At 35.1% G+C, this 23,187-nt stretch overlaps 1 protein-coding gene and 2 long non-coding RNA genes across 4 annotated transcripts in view; 2 read left to right on the top strand and 1 right to left on the bottom strand.

Annotated features, from left to right (window-relative positions):
• LOC101739472 (calcium-binding mitochondrial carrier protein Aralar1) overlaps window positions 1-23,187 on the top strand; it is a 30,432-nt gene that overhangs the window by 1,572 nt on the left and 5,673 nt on the right. For both annotated transcript variants that reach the window (XM_004931136.5, XM_012694736.4), the window contains exons 2-10: window positions 4,723-4,861; window positions 6,551-6,727; window positions 10,531-10,817; window positions 11,343-11,581; window positions 14,290-14,380; window positions 16,385-16,460; window positions 20,849-21,057; window positions 22,371-22,451; window positions 22,649-22,861. In XM_004931136.5, coding sequence (XP_004931193.1) covers window positions 4,723-4,861; window positions 6,551-6,727; window positions 10,531-10,817; window positions 11,343-11,581; window positions 14,290-14,380; window positions 16,385-16,460; window positions 20,849-21,057; window positions 22,371-22,451; window positions 22,649-22,861 — 1,512 coding nt within the window. The remainder of the gene's footprint in view (window positions 1-4,722; window positions 4,862-6,550; window positions 6,728-10,530; window positions 10,818-11,342; window positions 11,582-14,289; window positions 14,381-16,384; window positions 16,461-20,848; window positions 21,058-22,370; window positions 22,452-22,648; window positions 22,862-23,187) is intronic.
• On the bottom strand, window positions 7-2,260 carry LOC134199404 (uncharacterized). The gene is made up of 2 exons (XR_009973894.1): window positions 1,702-2,260; window positions 7-432 (listed from the first exon to the last, which is right to left on the bottom strand). It is a non-coding gene; the product is annotated as an uncharacterized LOC134199404 (long non-coding RNA).
• Window positions 16,469-20,821, top strand: LOC134199403 (uncharacterized). Its single transcript, XR_009973893.1, has 2 exons — window positions 16,469-17,370; window positions 17,569-20,821. It is a non-coding gene; the product is annotated as an uncharacterized LOC134199403 (long non-coding RNA).

Here is a 23,187-nt window from a genome sequence, read left to right as displayed (position 1 = left end):
TCAGAATGGTAAGGCATATAATAAAATATGATGTTTATTTATTATAAAAAAAAGTAATACAGTGTTGGAGTACTTTTTGGAAGTTTCATAAAATCACCATTTTACAGTAACGAGGACAGATATTCTAATTATTATGTGTTGCTTAAAAACAGTCTCGGCTATAGTCTTTTACTAAGTGCTGCGTATAAACAACAGCTTGCTAAATTTATAATTCAGAAGATAGTACGATATAAACCAAATATGAGTGTGTGAATTCTGACAATAAGTATATATTGTACCTTAAAGTACTTAACGGAATCTGAGAATGAAAATCTAATCATGTATTTAATAAATTTGACTGAGATTGACCTATCAATAATATGATATGATTAAAATCTTCTGTTTGCTGTCTTTATCCTCCTCATCTCTATTATGTCAAATTTTAGTTTAATTCTGGAAAAGCCAAAAAATTTAAAACATAATATATTAGACAGAGACAGAAACAGTTGGAGAAAGATCATACGAGAGAAAGTGACATGGAAGGGTGCATTCCTCAGCAATGAGGAATATAAGACAAGGGGGATATATGTCAGCATTTTAAATATTGAATACTAAATGTGCTAGTTATATAGAAGTACATTCAAGATAAATAGTTTTTTTTTTTTTACAATGAATCTTTATAACTAAACTAAATAAGGTCTTGAATAAAACACTCAACTCTCATACTCTAGTTCTCCAAGAACATTTCCTTTAAATTCAATTCTCCACACCTCAAACAAAGTTTTATATAATTTTGCCCCGGATACTGTTTCATATTACTCATTTTTATAGATAACATTATATACATAAACTGAGCTGTCAAGCCCTACATTGTGGCTGAGTTTATGCATTCAATGATAATAAAAAACAGAAGTTCATATGAATTTGCAGTTTATGCATTATGCGTAAAGCAGTAATGCGTTTCGGTTTGAAGGGTGGGGCAGCTGTTGTAACTATATTGAGACCTTAGAACTTATATCTCAAGGTGGGTGGCGCATTTACGTTGTAGATGTCTATGGGCTCCAGTAACCACTTAACACCAGGTGAGCTGTGAGCTGGTACACCCATCTAAACAATAAAAAAAAAATTATGTAAACCGTATATTTAATTTCACCTTTAATATACTACTTACAAGGTTCACTTTGACACTTTAAGGTACAACAACTTACACTACTACTTTGTTTTTAGTTTTGAAATTCACATGAGTGGCTTATTAACTAATATTGTCATAATCGAAACATAAGGCAGCCTGTTTTTTTTTAAATTATTGTTTTTTTTAAAGTATGCTAAGTAAAATTGAGAGATAATTTATTTTTGCCTGCCTCATATTCCTGGTCAGTGTATTAGGCAAAGGTAATGATAATTATTAGGTATAGTTATCTGTGGACGTGAAAAGTTTCAAGTTAATCAATTGTTTTAAAGTTGTTGAAAATTATATTCATAGATTCCGTCTATATACAAATCAGGCAAAAAACTTGCTAACTAATAATAGAGATTGTGTGAGAGATTTACTATAATAAATACTCATTATTATTATAATATAATAACGTAAATGCGTGGACCAGCTCACGTCCTGCTTGGTTGGTGTTAATTGGTTACAAGAATCCCTTCACATCATGATGTGAATGTCACCTTGAGACATTATACCAAAGTCTCGGTTGCATTCTATAGCAATTGTCTCACCCTTTAAACTGGAACACTTGACTGTTTTGAGGCAATATATTGGTAAGAACACATGTGCGCAAACTACCAATAATTACATAAGATAGTAACTAAATTAGTTTTTTTTTAAACATTTAACTATTTTAAAATCAGTCCAATAAAATTTGTTATCTATGTAGGTATTGTAATATCAAATTCTTTCTTTAAAATTGAGCCATTCTTTTTGGTATCCTTTGACAACTGGCGGCAAATAACTTCTCGTTTTAACTGTGGACCGTTAATACGTGGATTTTTCTTTATTTAGACATAGCACGTAAATACGAACGCTTTGATTCGATTGGCAGTATCCAATGTTAAATACTGGGTCGTAAAATTGAATTTTCCTTTTGAAAATCTATCTTACAGTTGTGGAGAAATTTTATGGTTTAATTTAATTTTTTTTTTACTAAAAGTCAAGGCTCTCGGTGACCTTGTTTAATCTGCAACAATGCTAATCTATGCTAATGTATATCTAACGTGTTCAAATGTTGGCGTTCCCTCCGTTGTAATTACTGACGGTATTGACTCAAAGTCAAACTCACGTCCTGTTGCCAAGAATTTCAAGCTTCTCCTACTATATTTTAATTCTAATCCTACCGTTATGTTCTAAAAAATATTCATGCAACCAACTTTCCTTCTAAACTTTGAGATGTTGCCATTTCAGTGCACGCTGACCACTTATTTGGCTTGGGCTGTCTCGCATCGCGTGACGTCTAAACCGTGACGCTAAATTCTCGCGTAGTATCAGACTACGACATTGAACAACTATTGCATAATCTAAAAACGACATGTGTCACACAATGTCACGAATCCATCACATACTTACGTACATATCTTATCAAAAATATGGTGTAATTATGAAATAATTTTCACTGTGATGTGGAAATAACTCGAATCAAAGTTACTGTGTCATTCGTTATGTGCAGTACACACTCGACAACATGGTGGATCTTAAAAGGTATTGACATGATCTTTAATGGCCCTAATGTATCTATTAGTAAACCCTAAATACATAGCCGATTAAAGATAGGATATTCTTTTTTTTATACTTATGACTAGCTGACCCGCCAGACTTCGTAGTGCCTCAATCGATAAATAAAAGACCTAAACTTTTGTATAAAATAAACTTCAATATTTAATTCCGAGCATTTTCATAATTATATTTACCTTTTAAACCTATTCTGGACTTCCACAAATAATTCAAGACCAAAATTAGCTAAATCGGTCCAGCCGTTCTCGAGTTTTAGCGAGACTAACGAACAGCAATTCATTTTTATATATATAGATAGATTGACGTCGGCCATGTATACGAACACTGTGGAGTATTCGAAACGTCGAAAATAATAAAATAGAGAACAAAAAAACGCGATACGAACTTAAGAAAATTTAACATTATTGTTTGGTTTAATATTTATATTGGTTCTGTTTTGAACTATACCTCCATTTAAAATCTAATGTTTTTTTTCCCCTACCTATGCTGGTAGCCTTTAGTGTCTAGGTGAGCTCACGGGGCTCTAACATGAGGAATAAATTCATAATAAGCACACTACCGATGAATATAAATGTCATTTTATCTGTGACGCAGAGGAAAGGATAACCAGTTACGTGATTAGAAACTGGCGCCTATGCCCCCTAGCATAGTAGGTTCTTGCCTCTCGGTTGCTTTTTTTTAAAAGGGATTTTTTGACCTGGGAACTAAGACCTTTAAGTCAATTCTTATTTTAATTGATATTCTTGTTTTTATGAAAAATGATAATATGGAGTGAAATGAAATGAAATGAAATGACGATGATTAATTTGAGACATTAATCAACTGTGATGAAATTAAATGAAATGGGATGAGATTATATGAAATGAGATGAGATGATATGGGATGAAAACAGAGACGTACTTAGCCACGTTTTTAAAAAAGCGTAAATATGCAGGCGAAATCTTGAATCGGTTATAACCGAGTAAGGCCCATACTAATAAGTGTCATTTCAGTTTGACATCAATCCAATAATGCTCATTTATTGTATCCTGTTATTAAAATATGTAAATTTAATAAAGCTTGTCAAAATCGTGAACACAGTGATAATCGAGATAGATTAAGAGAGGACATTGCTATCCTAAGTAGTCATCTTTGACTCGAAACTTAACCTTACCGGTCAGCTTTAATTGAATATGCAATTTCGAAAAGGGCACATCTCTGAAAATGTAAAATGTTCAGGAAATGAAAAAAAAAACTAATTATTTTCTAAAGCAGTGTAAAATTTAAAATATTAACTTTTGAGATATATTTTAGTGTTAATTAGCAATTGAAAATTACTGGAATTATTATAAAATGGATGTAGGTAACCCTCAAAACTACATGTATATGAAAAAACGTATTTGTCTGAGCTGAGTTTGTTTCGCCGGTTCTTCTCAGGACTGTGGCTTTTTTTGGAACCGGTGGTAGAGTTAACATTGTTATTTGTATTTTGACATTCAACAAGTGTGTCATACTGACATCTAAGTTGAAATAAATGATTTTGAATTTGAATTTGAATTTGACAAAATATGCGACATGTGCCCTTTTCGAAATTGCATATTCAATTAGGTACTTTAACCGGTCGTCTTCCTTGAGTTGTGTACTGCGGATATAATAAAGCTAAGTGGTGACAGTGGTAGGCAGCGACTTGGCTGTGCACCTGTGGCATTGCTGACAGCCATGAGCGCCGACTTGCCATCAGGTGGACTGCATGCTCGTCTGCCTACAAAGGCAATAAAAATATACCTATATAATTCTCAAGAAAGATACACTTATTATACTTTTTTTTTTTTTTATAGCTTATATGTTAAATATCGTTTATTATCGCCATTTGTTTTTCGTATTATCCATTACGTAATTCCTTTTTGTAACAACAAAACGAGCACTTACATCAAAACAATGACGAATGTCAAAGTTTTTGTTTAATTTTAAATTAAGAGATGGCTTGGTTATTTTAGTTAAAGATTTTCCATAATTTTTTTTTTTGTTCATAGGGGGCTGGTTATTTGAAACGGGCTGATTCAGAGAAGCTACATGAGATCTTCTTGAAGTACGCCACCGTTGAGAAGAACGGTGAGAAGCATATCACAAGCGAAGATTTTGTAAGAAAATATCTAGGATTATTCTCCGAAGGTAAGACGCGGTACTGCACTTTCTAGAAGACAGCAATAAGTAAATAAAGATTTTGTACTGGTGGTAGGACCTCTTATGAGTCCGCACGGGTAGGTACCACCGCCCCGCCTATTTCTGCCGTGAAGCAATAATGCGTTTCGGTTTGAAGGATGGGGCAGCCGTTGTAACTATACTGAGACCTTAGAACTTATATCTCAAGGTGTGTGGCGCATTGACGCTGTAGATGTCTATGCGCTCCAGTAACCACTTTACACCAGGTGGGCTGTGAGCTCGTCCACACATCTAAGCAATAAAATAAAAATAAAAACTAATAAATAAATAGTAAACATTGACCTACATGATAGGGATCGGATTGGTAAATGCTAGGTTATACTAATAACTAAAGCTCATTGATATAGAAATGCATTAAAACAGCTAATCTTCTATGGATTAACTGAAAATTAAAACCATAGTTAACAGTTGACGTTTGTGGATAGTATCAACGGTTTCCTTGTATATTTCCAATCAGTTGTCTCATAGATAAGACATGTACTAAGTATATACGGGAATATGGGTTCACTTATTTTGTTGCCCATGCGAGTTATTTTCGACGCAATTAATGTTAAAATTAAGTGGAATTAAATAAATCTCTGTATAATGTGGCAGATTTCAGAAATACTATTATTCTTAGTACCTACTGTCTTTGTAATTATTTTACAAAACTAGTAATAGTCTGCAATTCCAGGAGAATAGAGTTACAGTTCATTTTTTATTTTTTTATTGCCCTATATGCAGACGAGCGTACCTGATGGTGAGTGGTTACCGTCGCCCATTGACTTCAGTAATGCCAGGGGCAGAGCCAAACTGCTGCCTACCGTTAAGTTCTTTGCACAAGCCTCGTTTGAAGAAGTACATGTCATAGCGGTGTCATAGTGGTGGCAGGACCCTCTTGTGAGTCCGCGCGGGTAGATACCACCGTCCTGCCTATTTCTGCCGTGAAACAGTAATGCGTTTCATTTTGAAGGGTAGGACAGCCTTTGTAACCGACACCTTAGAACTCATATTTCAAGGTGGTTGGCGCATTTACGTTGTAAATGTCTATGAACTCCAGTAACTACTTAACACCAGGTGGGCTGTGAGCTCGTCCACCCATCTAAGCAATAAAAAATAAAATAAAATAAATTGCGCTCGCCAAACAACTTTAGTTTTGTTAGGTCATTTAGGCTCCCACACTTATTAAAGGTTAGGTCATAGCTCTTAGTGGCATCGTTATTTGGAGTCATAATTTCGTATAAATGCACGGTGGAGAAAAGGAAATCATCGATAAAAACCGATGTTAAATTCGAATGTAATTACGATCGCTTACCGCTACTGTTACCGACCAATATATAATAGCTGATTAATTAGCCAATCTGATAGGACGTAAGTAGCTATTGTTGCGATACGTTTTAAAGGTTTTTGTATTAAAACTGTTGGGATGATGGATTTTAAATAGATAGCATTCTTATAATAAGTTCACGTAAATTGTGCGTTGAATTGAGAACAGAAAAATCGCCTTTTTTGGCTATAGTTTGCACCACATTCAAAAGCAAGATAAATTTTGTTGATTCGCGTTTAAAAAAGTGGTCACCAGAATCGATTTTGTACCATTACTACCTTTTACTATTAGGGAACCGTAGAAAATCGATTTAATAAAATTATTAATTGCAGATGATTTCAACAAAGAATCGGTCCAGCTCATCGCTGGAATCGTCGACATGGACAAGGACGGTTACATATCGTTCTCCGAGTTCCAGGCGTTTGAAGGTCTGCTGTGCGTGCCGGACGCTCTGTACAAAACCGCCTTTCAACTATTCGATACGAATGGGAATGGACTTGTTGCTTTTGGTAAGTACGTGATCTGGCTAGTATAGTTACAACGGCTGCCCTAACCTTCAGACTGAAACGTATTACTGCTTCACGGCAGAAATAGGCAGGGCGGTGGTATCTACACGCCCGGACTCACAAGGGGTCCTACAACCAGTAATTACGCAAATAATAATTTTGCGGGTTTGATTTTTATTACATGATATTTTATATTCCTTCACCGTGGAAGTAAATATTTGTTGAGTACGTATTTCATTAGAAAAAATTGTACCCGCCTGAGATTCGAACATCGGTGCATCGCTCAACACGAATGCACCGGACGTCTTATCCTTTAGGCCACGACGTCTATAGAATTAATATTAATTTATGCTTTATGTGAAATCGTTACCAGAAGACGTTGCATTGTGAACACCACCATCCACGGTGATGCGTAAGGTCGAATTCTCAATGATCTTGTTTAACTAGTGTTTTACTCGTTAAGCCGTAACGGATGGCAGCTTCGCGGTGAAAACAGACAGAAATCGAATATAAGAAAGATACTTTGAAGGGTCTTGGGGTATTGGTGTGGTGGCCTTTTTTGCATATTTCTATTATAGTCCATATTTGCATATTGTCGCTGTCAAACCAAAATCTGCTATGTGCAAAAACTCTATTTTGAATTAACGAGTAAAAACATTTTCGTATAAAATTTTATATGAAGGTGAATTTTTAAGAACTGTATCAAATGAAAGCTATAGATAACTATTAAAGCTATAAACACATAACAAGTTTTTTAACCGGTAGATAGGGCTGTGAACCATACGAAAAGGTCAAAAAGTAAAAATCTCAAAAAGTGCACATAGCAGATTTTGGTTTGACAACGACGATATTTGAATAGACTATTATAGTCCGGCCGCTGAAAGAATATGTTCGTGGCAGGCCTTAGTCCTTAGATGATATAGCTTTGAGGTGGCGTTGTGTTTATATGTTTACTTTGAATTTCATTGTCTATTTACCCTACTGACTGAACGATTATCGCTGAAAAATAAGCTATTGCGTCAACATGAGATAAATGTTGTAATCTTCCGCTAATTTTGGTGTTGGTCCGATCGCATTCCCTCAACGTCTGGACTGTATTTAGTATTCATTGGTATACGCGCAAGGTGTTATAACCCTGTCGATCCATTTCTATCCGTACATTAAGAGATATTTTTTAAAAGATTCCGTATTTATGCTTCGTCGTCATTTACATATGCTCTTGTCGATAAACTCGTAACAGCTCTTAACAAAACCAAACCTGTTTTAATTTTAATTTTAAATAATCCAATATCCGAACTATTAATCTTGAAGGAGCTATTTTCAATTAGTGGGGAGCCGTCTTCGCGGATGCCATTATCTAACACGGTAGCATTTGCCTAATTTATTTTGCGTTGGTTCGTTTCACTATCAACCAGTTTTTTTTTTCATAGTATATACTGCTGTGTTACGATTGCTACTGGCTGGCGGTCCAACCCTCAGACACAGCCCACTGAGTTTCTCGCCGGATCTTCTCAGTGGGTCGCGTTTCCGATCCGGTGGTAGATTCTGCGACGCACGGCTCTTGATAGGGTTCGTGTTAGCAACGTCGTCAGGATTGAGCTCCATGAGCTCACCTACTAGTTAAGGTTACGCTGAAATAGCCTCTCAAGGCTCTCAGATAAGGTAGGAAAAAAAAAACTGGCGCTCCAGTAAATTCCATTCCAAAAAAGATATTCCACAAAGTCCATACTGACTACGGTTTTTGTAATCAAATGAGTTTCTCGTCGGATTTTCTCAGTCGGTCGCGTTTCAGATCCGGTTGTAGATTCTGCGAAGGACTGCTCTTGCTAGGGCTAGTATTAGCAAATTCGTAAAGTTAGAGCTCCGTGAGCTCATTTACTCGCCCGGTTACGCTAGTCTAGCCCCGTAGCTTACCAGTGTGCCTAGTGCGAGTTTTTTAACGGTCTCGATAGCGAATTTGTATGGAGTTGGAATGTTTGCCTACGTTTGCCGCTGTTCCAACTGCGTACAAATTTGAGTAAACTTTTACGCTATCGAGAACGTTAAAAAACTAGCACTAAGCGCACTGCATAGATAGGTTTTTTTATCAATTACACATTTGTTGAGTATTGTCAGAACGCGCCCAGTTTGGTTACGCTGTGATTCGCTGTGCCACTGCGATAATTGATCTCCATCAGACATTATATTTACCTAATACAAGAAGGTCCGTTTACCATGATTAGTAATCAAAAGAATCCTTTTTTTATTGCCTTCGTAGGCAGACGAGCATACCGCCCAACTGATGGTGAGTGTTACCGTCGCCCATGGACTTCAGCAAAGCCAGTAGCAGAGCCCAGCCGCTGTCTACATGCTCTATGATACTTTACGTCCATTTTCTAATACCAGTGACAAAAATAATAGAATCTTGAAAAAAAAATACAATAATAAATAATACTCTACCTCTCCCTTTATTGTACTAATCTCGCAACAAAACAACATTCAAATGTCTAATAATAATACCTTATACTTAGAAACGTCAGAAAAAATAAATCACAGTAAAAAATGCGAGAAAAAAACCGTAAAAGCAGTTTTGTGTCTACGAATAAAGTGCTTCAAATAAAGATAAGCTTGTAAATTCTGCGCAAGTTGTCATCGCAACGAAACTCGATGCCCGTAGCGTGCGCCTGCCGTGTTTGTTTATTTGAATTGTCATTACAATTCATCATGCAAATGCGCTTACTCAATCACTGATAATGACGCACTATCAGTATCAAACCACCATTATATCTACCGATAAGATTAATGATCAACAGAAAACTGTCTGCTTTAGTGTTTAACAATTTAGATTGAAAAGGGATCAAGATATAGGAAAATACCACTGGTGTTACCGGAATAATTGGAAAATGATTTTTATATGTGTCGAAAGTCGACTGTAATTGACTGAATTTTTTTTTCTTTTTTCCTTAGATGGTTGGACGAGCTCACAGCCCACCTGGTGTTAAGTGGTTACTGGAGCCCATAGACATCTACAACGTAGACGCGCCACCCACCTTGAGATACAAGTTCTAAGGTCTCAGTATAGTTACAACAGCTGCCCCACCCTTCAAACCGAAACGAATTACTGCTTCACGGCAGATATAGGCAGGGCAGTGGTACCTATCCGCGCGGACTTACAAGTGGTCCTACCACCGCGGACTTACAAGTTTGAACATTACTAAACTTCTTTAATCAAAGATTTCGCCAAGACTACAATAAAGACAAGTGATATTAAAGACAAACAATATGCATCTATTCTCAATTTGACCACAGACTTGAAACAATAACAAAAGTTTGACAATAAACATAGAATTTATATATGTGTGTTGTGTCAAATACATGGTAGTGTGTGTAATGTTTTTGGTTATTTATTAAAGTATTTTTTATGCACATATGAAAAAAAATGATGCATATTGCATTTCTTCTCTATATTCTCTGAAGTGTGGGCAATTTCATACTCCTCCGTCTGCGCAATTTTCGTAAAAAGGGCTATAAAGTTGTTGTTTTTTTTTTCAATCTATTTTTATGGTCTAGAGAGACCATGACAGCGTCATCGGGCTAGTAGGTGAGGGGCAGCCGTTGTAACTATACTTGAGATCTTAGAACTTATATCTCAAGGTGGGTGGCGCATATACTTTGTAAATGTCTATGGACTCCAGTAACAACTTAACACCAGGTGGGCTGTAAGCTCGTCCACACACTTAAGCAATAAAAAAAAATGTAATTGTCTTTTATTGTATTAATTCATTCTGGAGTATTCGATATCATTACTGTACCTATAAATTTTATAGACGAATTCGCCGAGGTTATGCGAAAAACGGCCCTCCACAAGAAGCTGCCCTTCAACATGGAGAGCACGTTCGTTCGCCTGTACTTCGGCAAGGATAAGAAGCGGCTCGTAACCTACCCTGAGTTCAGTCAGTTCTTGCACGACTTCCACGAAGAATACGGAGTCGAAGCGTTCAAGAAATGCGACAAGGAAGGCACCGGATTCATCACAGCCGGCGACTTCAGAAATATCATGATGTCGGTGAAGAGCCATCTTCTCACAAAGGATTTGAAAAGTAAAGTCATCACTGTGAGTATAGCATCGTTCAAAACTTTTGTTCTCCCTAAAATACTGAACCAATCCGGCGACCAATACTATAAAAAGCTGTGTACAATATTTGATAAACACTTCATGGTTTGCTAGTTAACAAAATAAAAACGGTGTGAGTGAATGAAGTGAAACTTCTGCTTCGAGTATTATGGTTTTCTTCATTTTTCATTCTTGAATCAGATTGCTCTTGTAATAAGGGAATGCTGTGTATAAGAGATGCGACATCTGTAACATTTATATTATATATATATATATTAAATTATAGATAGAAAAATAAATTATATATTTTTTTAAATACTTCATTAAAATATTGGACGATACTCGTTGCTAAAGCTCGCGCTGGCCTGTAATTACAGGTGTACTGCGCGCATGTGTTTGAGTGCCACGCATTGACTCTCGCTCTATCTCTTTCTAGTATGGTAGCGTTAAACGTTTAACGCAACCTTGTTCGAAGTTTCACTTCAAACAATAAAAAGCAGTAATTCTTAAAATTTTCTATTCCAGGCCTCTGGTTTTCCGCAAGGCGAGCGAAAGATCAGTTTCCCTTACTATATGGCCTTCAATTCATTATTAAACAACATGGAGCTAATCAAGAGGGTGTACCTAAACGCCACGAACGGCCATCGCACGCAAGAGGTCACCAAAGAGGAGTTTCTGCACTCTGCCCAGATGATGAGTCAAATCACGCCCCTAGAAGTGGACATATTGTTCAACTTGTGCGACATTCTGCACCATACAAATGGGTGAGCCAATATCGATATTAATTTCCTGTGGTAAAAAAATATATAAATACAGGGTGTCCCAGAAAGAATGGATAATCCTGAAAACCTCTTAGTAGAGATGTTGGGGACACAAAGTAAATAATAAATAAAAATGACAAGTCCAAAGCAACAAAATGCAACAACGATTTGGAATTGGATCGACCAGAATAATTACCGTTACACAAAAGAAAATGTTCTGGAATCTTCCTTTAGCAGATTTTTAAATAGAAAACTAATCCGAGACTCTTGTCACTAATGTTCGGAACCGATAAATGTTTATCTGGCTGATATTTCAGACACTCACAGCTCCGAATGTCATGGCTTAAGTTAGTCTTAGATTTTCGAATAGGAACGGTTTGAAGGGCTAATGTAAAGCTCTCCCTCTTTAAGAATGATTAGCTGGTAGATAACGATGGTAGATAAAGATGTATTAACTGTGTGTACAATAAAGAATAAAGAAAAAAAAGAAAAGAGACATTCGCTAATTTGTATCTGGCCAATACCGAGCCAATTCATAATTCCATTTTCGCAATCGTTTGGCGGTAAAAGCAAAGTGTTACCAGCTGTAAAATAATTTAAAAGAATTACGCAGATAGCGTTTCAGACGTCACGTTTCCTAATTAATAAAAGTATCGCATCGACAATAGATTGGTCAAAGAAAAGCTCGGATAAACTATCTTATCGTTTTACGATTTTCTATTCACTACCTACGTTCGTGTCTTATCATTGCCGTTCTTATCATCAATATCGACTTATCAAAACAAAAACGCCGGAGATCTTTTTATACTACTTTAGCATTTGAATTCATTGAATGAATTGATATTGATTTGCATATTAATCAATTTTGTATCGTTGCCTTTTCAACAATAATAATAGGGTTGGCTCACATCGTTGTCAGATAATAGTGTCACCATGTTACTCAGTCGTCTATAGACACAACAGGTGCTCTATTTCATCCAATCCAACCAGGAATGCTTAAAAAGACATATAATGTCATTAACATATTACCCTACGCTCAAATTACCAACCGACAATTTTAAACATAATATCTATCCCATACGTGGCTTAGGACACATTCACATCAACAAAGGCAAGATATGTCTAGATAATGCAATTTAAAATATCAAACACTTATTAAATGGATGTAAAAGTTTGTAGATGTTTTCGTTTAATTTTTTTTTGTTTATTGTTTAAATTTGTGGATGAGCTCACGGCCAACCTGGTGTTAAGTGGCTAGCGGAGCCCATAGACATCTACAACGTAAATGCCGCCACCCACCTTGAGATATGAGTTCTAAGGTCTCAGTATAGTTACAACGGCGGCCTTACCCTTCAAACCCAAACGCAGTACTGCTTCACGGCAGAAAGAGGCATAGTGGTGGTACCCGTGTGGGCTCACAAGACGTCCTGCCACTAGTAATTACGCAAATCACAATTATGCCGGATTGATTTTTATTAGGCGATTAATTTTTATTTGTTTTTCTTCTCCTATTTCTTTCTTTTCTATAAATCAGAAAAAATTACTATTACATAATCCATTAGGTGTAAGGGAAACAAGAGGGATGATAGTCCAACTGCTGAGAAAATAGGCACAGTCCAAAATCTCATCGAAACTGAGTTTGTATGACGCATGTCAGCATGTCGATTGAATTGAATGGAATCGAAGGAAACTTGAATTATATACTATTGAAAAATTAAAAATAACTTGGTTATGTTACACCAAGATATTTCAACTGGGTGATTTATTTTGATTTTTTTAATCTTCAATAATAACGGCAATTTAATTTGTGATATTATAATAAGAATTAAAAATAAAAAACAATTATAATAACTCTGCTTTAGGCACCTACTTTATTTCACATATAATATTTAAAGTTATGATCTATAGAGTATCAAAAGCGTGTATAGATTTGGCCTTCTGATTTATTGACATTAACCTAACATTCTTCAAATTTTCTTCTATATTATGACTACTTCTATTTGAGATATTTGTCATGATACTGTTTATAACTAACAAGTATTTTTCTCCAATAACATTATTGCATAATTAATTATCAGTATGGAAATCTTCAAAAGCCAAGATATCCCATGTATTTAATATTAATCATAAATTTTACTATTTTGTCGACATTGTTCTGGTACATTCAATAAATAACTGTAATATATAATAATTGCAGATAAGACAACTGAGGAGATAAGCATTTCTGCATTTCAATTGTCTCCATAAAGCGTATCATGGTTGCAAAGCACTATATCATGACATGAAAGCAAATGTTGCAATTTTGATTTCGTTTTGGATGAGTTAAATATAATACAACAATAGTACAATGCTAAATTTAAATTTAAATTATTATAATATAACATTACTAGCTGACCCGGCAGACTTTGTAGTGCCTCAATCTATAAATAAAAGACCTAAACTTTTGTATAAAATAAAACAAACAAAAGGAATCCGTCCGACGGGGGACACATCAAAGGAAAAACAAAATTGTTATTTTTATTTATTTCCGAGCATTTTCATATTTATTTACCTTTTAAACCTTCTCTGGACTTCCACAAATAATTCAAGGACCAAAATTAGCCAAATCGGTCCAGCCGGTCTCGAGTTTTATCGCGACTAACGAACAGCAATTCATTTTTATATATTAAGATTATTTTATTAGACTTAAAATTCTATTGTTTCTCTTGCAGTCGCATTGTGTACAACGATTTGAACTCCATAACGCCAGAGCAATACTTCAAGCAGGTTACACGAAGAGTAGCAGAAATTAAAGCTGTTTCCGTAAGTAATTCAAAAGCTTAAAACTCAATATTGTCCGGCCAGAGGCCGACCTCAACTGAATTGATTGTTAATGTAATTATAGACTAAGTAAGTTGTAATAGCTTCTATTCATATTAAATAAAACCATAGTATAAAACCATAGAAACGTCACTAACTGACAGGTCTGTATTTTGTTTCTTTCAATGCGCAAAAGGAGGAGGTAAATATGTGTAGGAAACCGTACCGTTTTGTAAACTGTATGGAATTAATGGTGAGTCCTGGTTAAAAAGGTCCTTTATGTTATATATTTATATAATATATATATTTCAATTATATTTTGACACGTTTGTTGCTCGTTTAGTACAACTAAATAAATAACCAAAAATAAAAATGACGTTATCCGTTGCCAATGATAAATGCAATGTCTGTAATATAAACTAGATTTTTTTGAAAAAAATAATAACATTTTTACTTTTGGTGAAGCCATAATTCATTTTTCTATGACTTACTTTACTGAGATCTTGACCGATTTGTATCGTGTGAATTTTCATACACCTTTCATTCATCAGTCCATAGATGATCCATAATTTTATAGAAGACTTGTAAAAATATTGTCATCCTAAAGTTACAAAATATGGTCACACCTTTAGAATAATATTCCCGCTTCCTCTGTGCCATCGCGTTATTCTCTTTCAACTATTTAATGACTTTGATTTTTAGAATTCTGTAAAATAACTGTCAGCGCTTTGCTCATACCTGTCCACGGACCTCGAATATCTTCTTCATTAATTGGGATGAATTGGATAAAACACATTATTTGTTTTGTGCCAGAACTGAACTATGATAATACGTAGTTGAAACCCTTCTTCTTTGTCCCTTATCCCACTAGGTGGGGTCGGCACAGCGAATTTTTCTATTCCATTCTCTTCTATCAGCCGTCATATCAACACTCTCTCCTCTCTTTCTCATATCGACATTCATACACTCCATCCATGTCTTCTTCGATCGACCTCTTCCCCCTCTATCTTGGACTACCATTTCCACACATCTCCTAGTTGAAACTATTGCGATTTAATTTCACGCTCGATTCCATCTCTCGTCCGTGAGCACGCCAACTGTGAAAGTATTCAAAAGCTATTTTCAGATAACTATAATCATTAAACACGCTGTAGCTTAAATCACAATTCAAATGACGAAAATTTAAATTAAGACCACTTTAACGGTTGCAACTGGTGTTTGTTTGAACGCTTAAATATTTAGTTAAAATGTTATGTCTCTACGACTCGCGAAAACCAATAAAAATAACGACATTTGATTTTAATATTTTTTTAAATAATTCACCATTTGCTATATTTCAACATTGACCATTTCACTGAACGTAATTTACTTTTTTAAAGGATTTTTTTTCTCACTCACAATAGTTATCAATCTGAATATGTCTTCAAATAATTGTTATACTGTTTGTTAAGTTTCTCTAAATATACATTCAATTAAATAATTATTAGTAGATAACAACTCATAAACACGTAACTATACGGAGATACTTTAGACGGTAGGCAGCGGCTTGGCTCTGCCCCTGGCATTGCTGAAGTCAATGGGCGACGGTAACCACTCACCATCAGATGGGCGGTATGGTCGTCTGCCTACAAGGGCAATAAAAAAAAACCAAAAAGGAACTCATATCTCAAGGTGGGTGGCAGCATTTAGGTTGTAGATGCCTATGGGCACCGGTAACCTTTTAACCACAGGTGAGCCGTGAGCTCGTCTACCCATAGAAACTTTAAAAAAAAAAGCTTCAATTCATACATGACAAATTTATCACATATACTGAAACTTCATTTACAAGTATACCAAGTGGAATATATATATTTTTACCGTAAACACATACTCAAAGCCATTTTGAGGATAACTCTTTTTAAAGTGTCACTCACGTTATTTTTATTTCGAGTATTTATAAGTGTTGCCATAGTACAAAAATATTCGTAGATTTTAGAAAAGCGGTAAATACTTTTGTTTTTGTTGCAGAGCCCGGAGGAGAGAGGTGTGCTAATACAAATCCTAGAGAGCACGTACAGATTCACGCTAGGTTCCGTAGCCGGGGGTGAGTTGTCGCACTACTAGCTAACTTTAATAAATTCAAAACCATTATAACGAGGGGTGAAAGCCCCTATTTGGCTTAAGCGAATTTTTGCAAATTTACATGAGAACCATTTAAAGTTTAAAATATGGAAAAAATATCATAATAAAAAAAAGTTTTAAGCTATTTGAACGGTGTAAACATAATTGATTAAAAACATCGAATTGCTGTTACCAAAGAAACATGTCGCGTATTAAGCGAAATGTCGCTTATACCAAATAACCTTTCACCACTCGACATAGACTTAAGAAACACAGCTGGCTGTCCTGTGCTCCAAAATTGCTTTAAACAAAAAATATACTCGTAGAGAGAGTACCAAATAAGTATATATGAGGCCGTCAGTGCATAAGTGGCCTAACCCACAATTCATATTCGTGCTTATGTATTGCAATTTATTTGAAACATAATAAATTTTGATGTAAAATCATCGATAGATAATAGATGCCTTTGTAAACATCATTTTAGCGCGTATTTTTTTGTCTACGAAGTATTGTAAAGGTAAATTCGAACCTCATTATCTCCATACTAACTACGGTAAGCTTAGGCCACTTTTGCGCTGACTTTTGCGCTGCTTTGCGGGTGTGATGGTATGAGTGTGGTCACACATTGCCGAAAACTCAAAATAATATTTGAGATTATCAAAACAAACGTTTATTTTCGCTGTAGCCTTCGATCAATAATACTACTAGATTCGCGATTAGCGCTTCAAAAACGGCCCGAAAAATAAGACCACAAATAAATTTGTGGTCTTATTTCAAATTAGTATGGTCCAATCATAGCCAACACTAAGACGTCAAAACGCTGCAATGCGTGTTCAAAAACTGAGTAAAAAACCACCGTAACACCAAGGTTTTGGAAGGAATATCTTTTTTTGGTAAATTTATATTATTAAGTGTTTTCCATAAAATAATAAACACAATTATATTGTAAATAAAACACGATTTACGAATATTGTAATTGTTTGGCCAATGTTTGCAACAAGGCACCAACTATTGTAACAAACATCACCTATTCTTGGACAGGGAATGCATAGAGTAGTTTTATTATTTTATAATGTTATTTTTGTTTGTAGATTTCCTAGTAGCCCCTTGTCGCTGTGCACAATGGATATATATTGTCGCGAAAGAAAGAGAAGAAATATAGAACCCTTATAAAAATTCTAGAATTGTTCAATGGTGGTGGCAAATCAATGCAAAAAAGTATTAAAAAAACTTTATATGTATGTGTAAATATTTTAAGCGTATATGCTGAAAAGGATTTGTTTTCTGGGGGAAACGAACACAGCCATAAAATAAGCCTAAATTAAACTGATTATAAAAAAATTCATTGATATAAGATTACATTATATTTGTAAAAAAGAAACCGCTCATATAAAAATGACTTCTAAAAGACAGCTTTATAACAAACTGAATCTGTTTAAAGGTAATTAAACCTACATTATTGTTTTAATTACTTCTGTATAAAGAATACGTGGAAAACATGTTTCGTGTTTCCTTTCATATTTTTTTTACTTTATTCAATTTTATTTTTTATCACCTATTTGTTGTAATAGCGGCAATGTAAAATATTATCTACTACTTTTTTCAATCGGTCAAAAATAGTAGCGACCATACAAAACAAACCTAAAACAAATATGTATATTCTGCAACTCTATGTCTTTCAATACTTACTGTGTTCTGAGCATTGAAATGTAATACCAAGAACTACATCTAGTTCCACAATACAATAAGCACGAAATTTTAAACAAATATTTTTAACCTTATAAATTAGGCTTTAAGTATCATTTTAGAATAAATATTTTTGTACTGATGACTTTTTATGTTCAAGTGACATTTTAAATTTATTCCATAATATTCTTTTTCTGACGAAAGGACCTAAATACATATATTTTGCAATGGTAATTAAACTTTATGTTTAAGCATTAAGGTTTATAATAAACTGAAGTCGTTAACATTATTAAACTTTTTTCTAAGAAATGAAGATGTTTTCGTGTCTGCAAACGTGGCCACTGGAGCGTCTTATTTTTGTTCCTGATCCTTAATCTAGTACTATTATTGATCGAAGGCTGTAGCAAACAAATTTATAGAGTATCACTAATGATCAAACGGATAGATTGAGATTGGTCGAGAAACGCGGCAAGTTCGCTACAGCGACTCTCGTGACTTAACACGTAACGACCGTTCGGATCGGCGCTCTCGTACAGAATTATCACGGTATTTTCTTTACCGCAACACTACCGGTAAAATGGGGCGATTAGGGACAGATTCCAACTTTATGACCAATTTTAAGGTAGTTGTTGATGTATAATATAATGCTATATCAGGATCAAAATGATTGAGTCTTGGGGGCAACTTTGTTGTCCAATTTAAAACTATGCAACTAGCATTCCAGTTTGAGCAAAAAAAGCAAAAATAGATGTAATCCCTATTTACCCGGAAATTGCGGTTAATTGGGACGAAATGAGAAATTTGCTAGGATTGGCACTACTTGGTTTTAATTTATTTATTTATTTAATTGCACCAACAAAGTGATCAATATCAACTTGATTACATTTATTTACTTATGATTAATTTATATTTACTTGGGAAATGATCCGCGACAGATTTGTCCTGTAAGTTGTGAGACAATAAAAAAAAACATCTATTTCATCACTTAAAATTAGTTCAGCGCAATCGGACAACTCCGAATGAACATTGACGGAGACCACGCTACCGTGGACATTATTGTAGTCCCAAAGGAGAGCAAGCACCTAAATTCGAACGAGTGGGCTTTCTTATAAACGGTTTATATTTCTTCGTTCTTGGTAAGTACTTAAGGGCTGATATTTTTATCCGGGTTAAGAGATTAGGTGTGTCGGTTATTCCATGGATTAATCAGATGAATACCCCTACTCTGAACAAATATTAAATATTTTATTATGTATTACTTAGACATTTTTGTCCACATTGAGATTTCATTGTTCTTGTTACATGTCTGTGCAAAATCGACTTACTTATATTAAATTGCTTAGCTATTTCAACTAAAGACTTATTCCCAATTTCATAGGCTTCTATTGCTGTTTTTAATATTAAGGGATCATATCTCTTATAAGGCTTTGCACTCTTTGATTCGTACACGCGAAGCATATCTAAAAATAGAAAACAATACATAACTGATAATATAAATATTTACCAAACAATAAAATAACACATTGATAATTTTGAATAAAAGTTCTAGACAAAAACATCATGAATAAACCAGATTTTTACCAACAAATTTAAAAAATATTGTTATAACTACATAGACAACCCTACAAACCTGTACCTATTTATACTTAGGTCGTTTCCATTTCACGTATTCTCATCCCAATTGACCCCTTTTTCGTTGTTATCTGTACCTAAGACGTCCCCAATATCCCCAAAAACAACAGATTTGTACATGTATTTTTATTTTATCAAATACATTAAAACCAATAACAACTGAGACTTACCTTTAATATATATGATGGTTCAAACACTAAATAACGTTTATAAATCACAATCGTCTTCTATTATTATCAAATAAATAAAAGAGAGCAAAGTTTCTAGCACTAAAATAATTACCACCACAGGAAGTTAATTTAAAACGCGATTTTTTATAAGTTAGCAGCTATTATCATGCATACTCAGAGTTGTTTTGTAAACTTTCAACATTCTACTATTAAACTACAAAAAATGGAAGATTTTGCAACGAATATAAAACTAATATTGAGCGTCGAAAGATTTTCCCGGTTTTTTCCCAATTCGCCTCTCAATCCCTAATCGCCCCATTTTATGGTACATCTCCAACGTCAACTGTCAAACGGTACCAAACGTCAAACTGTCGGAAACTAGTGTTGCCATCGCTGTATCGGCCTTACTCAAGTGGACGACTTTACGTTTCCGACTAAACTTAATTGATAACATTTACTTTTTTTTTCAACCCTATTCTGATAGCCTTGAGAGGTTATAGCAGCGTTACCCTAGCGTGTAGGTGAGTTCTCGGGGCTCAAACCGAAGTGTTGCTAACACTGGTCCTAGTAAAAGCAGTGCTTCGCAGAATCTACCACCGGATCGGAAACGCGACCCACTGAGAAGATCCGGCGAGTAACTCAGTGGGCTGTGTCTATGGGTTAACTTACTTGTCGAGCCCTACGTCGCAAGCGACGGGTTCGGCGAGGACGGTGATCGGTGCTTGAGGTACCTAAAAGCACCGTTAATGGATCGGGAGGATTCGTAATTACGTGTTTAGGGCGACGTCGACTGTTTACCATTCGGTCCACAGGATAAGCAGTCACTGAGACTGCGGCATATGTATATATATAACGTCTGTAATGTGTATGTTGGTTGTTACAGCCGTGGGAGCCTCGGCGGTGTACCCGATAGATCTAGTCAAGACCCGGATGCAGAACCAGCGCACCGGCTCGTTCATCGGCGAAGTGGCGTACCGGAACTCGTGGGACTGCTTCAAGAAGGTGATCCGGCACGAGGGCGTGTTCGGCCTGTACCGGGGCCTCGTGCCGCAGCTCATCGGCGTCGCCCCGGAGAAAGCCATCAAGCTAACGGTGACTACCCTCTTGATATAATATCATACTATAACCCTATGGTAATAAAATATCATACTATAATCCTATGGTAATAATATATCATACTATAACCCTATGGTAATAATATGTCATACTATAACCCTATGGTAATAATATGTCATACTATAACCCTATGGTAATAATATATCATACTATAACCCAATGGTAAGAATGGTCAGGCAGTATAATGATTTGGCTAAATGTCACGGTAACCTTGAAATCTTTGAACCTAGGCTCAGGGGATTTGTTAAATGTCTGAAGGATATCCTATTTAACAATGGCTAGTTATCAATATTTGTAATTTCAATTGTGTTTTCAATAGCCAAAGCTATGCACATTAAAATAGTTTTGCTGAGTGCATGTTGCTATTTAGATTGCGATTCAGATTAGATCTAAGTACTACTTGTACGATTTAGCTAATATGTACTGTAACTATTGTAATTTGTTTCGTGCATCAATAAAATTAAAAAAAAAAGATGGAAAATAATAGTAGACGGTAAGCAACGACTTGGCTCTGCTCCTGCCATCGCTGAAGTCAATAGGCAACGGTAACCACTCACCATCAGGTGGGCCGTACGCTCGGCTGCTTACTAGGGCAATAAAGATAAAAAATATATAGTTGTGGAGCGCGTTCCTCATTCTAAAACTAACCAAACTACGAGTCTGGCCCAAGACGATGACCCTTAATTTGCCACCGATTAACCATGACTTCAAACCATAAAAATAAAGAATTTTGTCCTTTTCGTATGTGTCAATGTTATTTTATTGGTACATTTTTGACAAAATTCTTGGCTACTATTATAGACATTTCTTTCTAAAATACTAATAATCTATATATCTATATAACCGAATCTTTTAACCTAATTTACACCGATCTTAACACATCCAGATTATTTTCAATATCTGCACACATCAAGGACCGATGAAAATACATTAATATTCTTCAATATATAACTTCTTCAGGGACGATTTTTTTAAAGTACCAACATGAAGTTAGTTGATCATTGTAATGTGTAGTGTCCAAATTGTAATTTGTTCAATTTAATTTGAAAAAAATTCAATAAGAAAATAATACATAAAACAAAACATAGTGAATATTAATTTAAAAAAATCGGTCCATACGTATGTGACGTTTAATTAAATATATAAATAATAAAAAAGAAAAATAATGTTACAGATATGGTTCTGAAGAGTTCAAGTCAAAATAATCCTTATGAGATTATGAATTTTACATTCGGTTCTGCTCTTAGATCAAATTGTTTATTTACTTACAAATGTTATATTGGTAACAGGTCAACGATTTAGTTCGCGATAAATTCATGGACAAAAAAGGAAACATATCATTGTACGCTGAGATCATCGCCGGCGCATGTGTGAGTGTTATTTACAAATTAAAAATATAATAATTTAGTTTTAAATCTGTGGAACCACTCACCATCAGGTGGGCTGTATGCTCTCATCTGCATACAAGGACAATAAAAAAATAATTTAATTTAAATAAACTAAAAATTTCAAATTTTTTACGTTTGCTTGTGAATAATTTAGCTGAGACTATGTTATTATATCGCAGGCGGGCGGTTCTCAAGTGGTGTTCACGAATCCCCTGGAAATTGTCAAAATTCGTCTTCAAGTCGCCGGCGAGATAGCCGGGGGGACCAAAGTGAAGGCCTGGTCCGTCGTCAAGGACCTCGGGCTCTTCGGACTGTACAAGGGGGCGAAGGCCTGCCTCCTCCGCGACGTGCCCTTCAGCGCCATATACTTCCCGGCCTATGCTCATGTTAAGGTAAGGTTCTGTATCTATAAATAGACGGATAATGGTATTTGTACCCAAGCTTTGTATTAAAAAAATACTTTCTTCTCTTGATTGTCCGTCTTATTGTTAATTTTTTTTAAATACTTGTTTTGTATATAATTTGAATAACATCAAGAGAAAATGAACTTTAAGGCTTCAGCAATTACGGTCGATTCTCAATTATACAGTAACAAAATTATGTTGATCCTCTGTTGGATACGGCATGGATATGGAAAGAAATAAACTGCCCTTGTTTAAGAATATAATCGCGATCTGAAGATTCTAAAAAGGAAATAGAAATTAGGCTGTTCCACCAA

This window comes from Bombyx mori, chromosome 9 (assembly GCF_030269925.1).
Source record: "Bombyx mori chromosome 9, ASM3026992v2".
Lineage (NCBI taxonomy): Eukaryota > Metazoa > Arthropoda > Insecta > Lepidoptera > Bombycidae > Bombyx > Bombyx mori.
The sequence above is the reverse complement of the archived record's forward strand: the minus strand, read 5'-3'. Positions and strand labels throughout refer to the sequence as shown.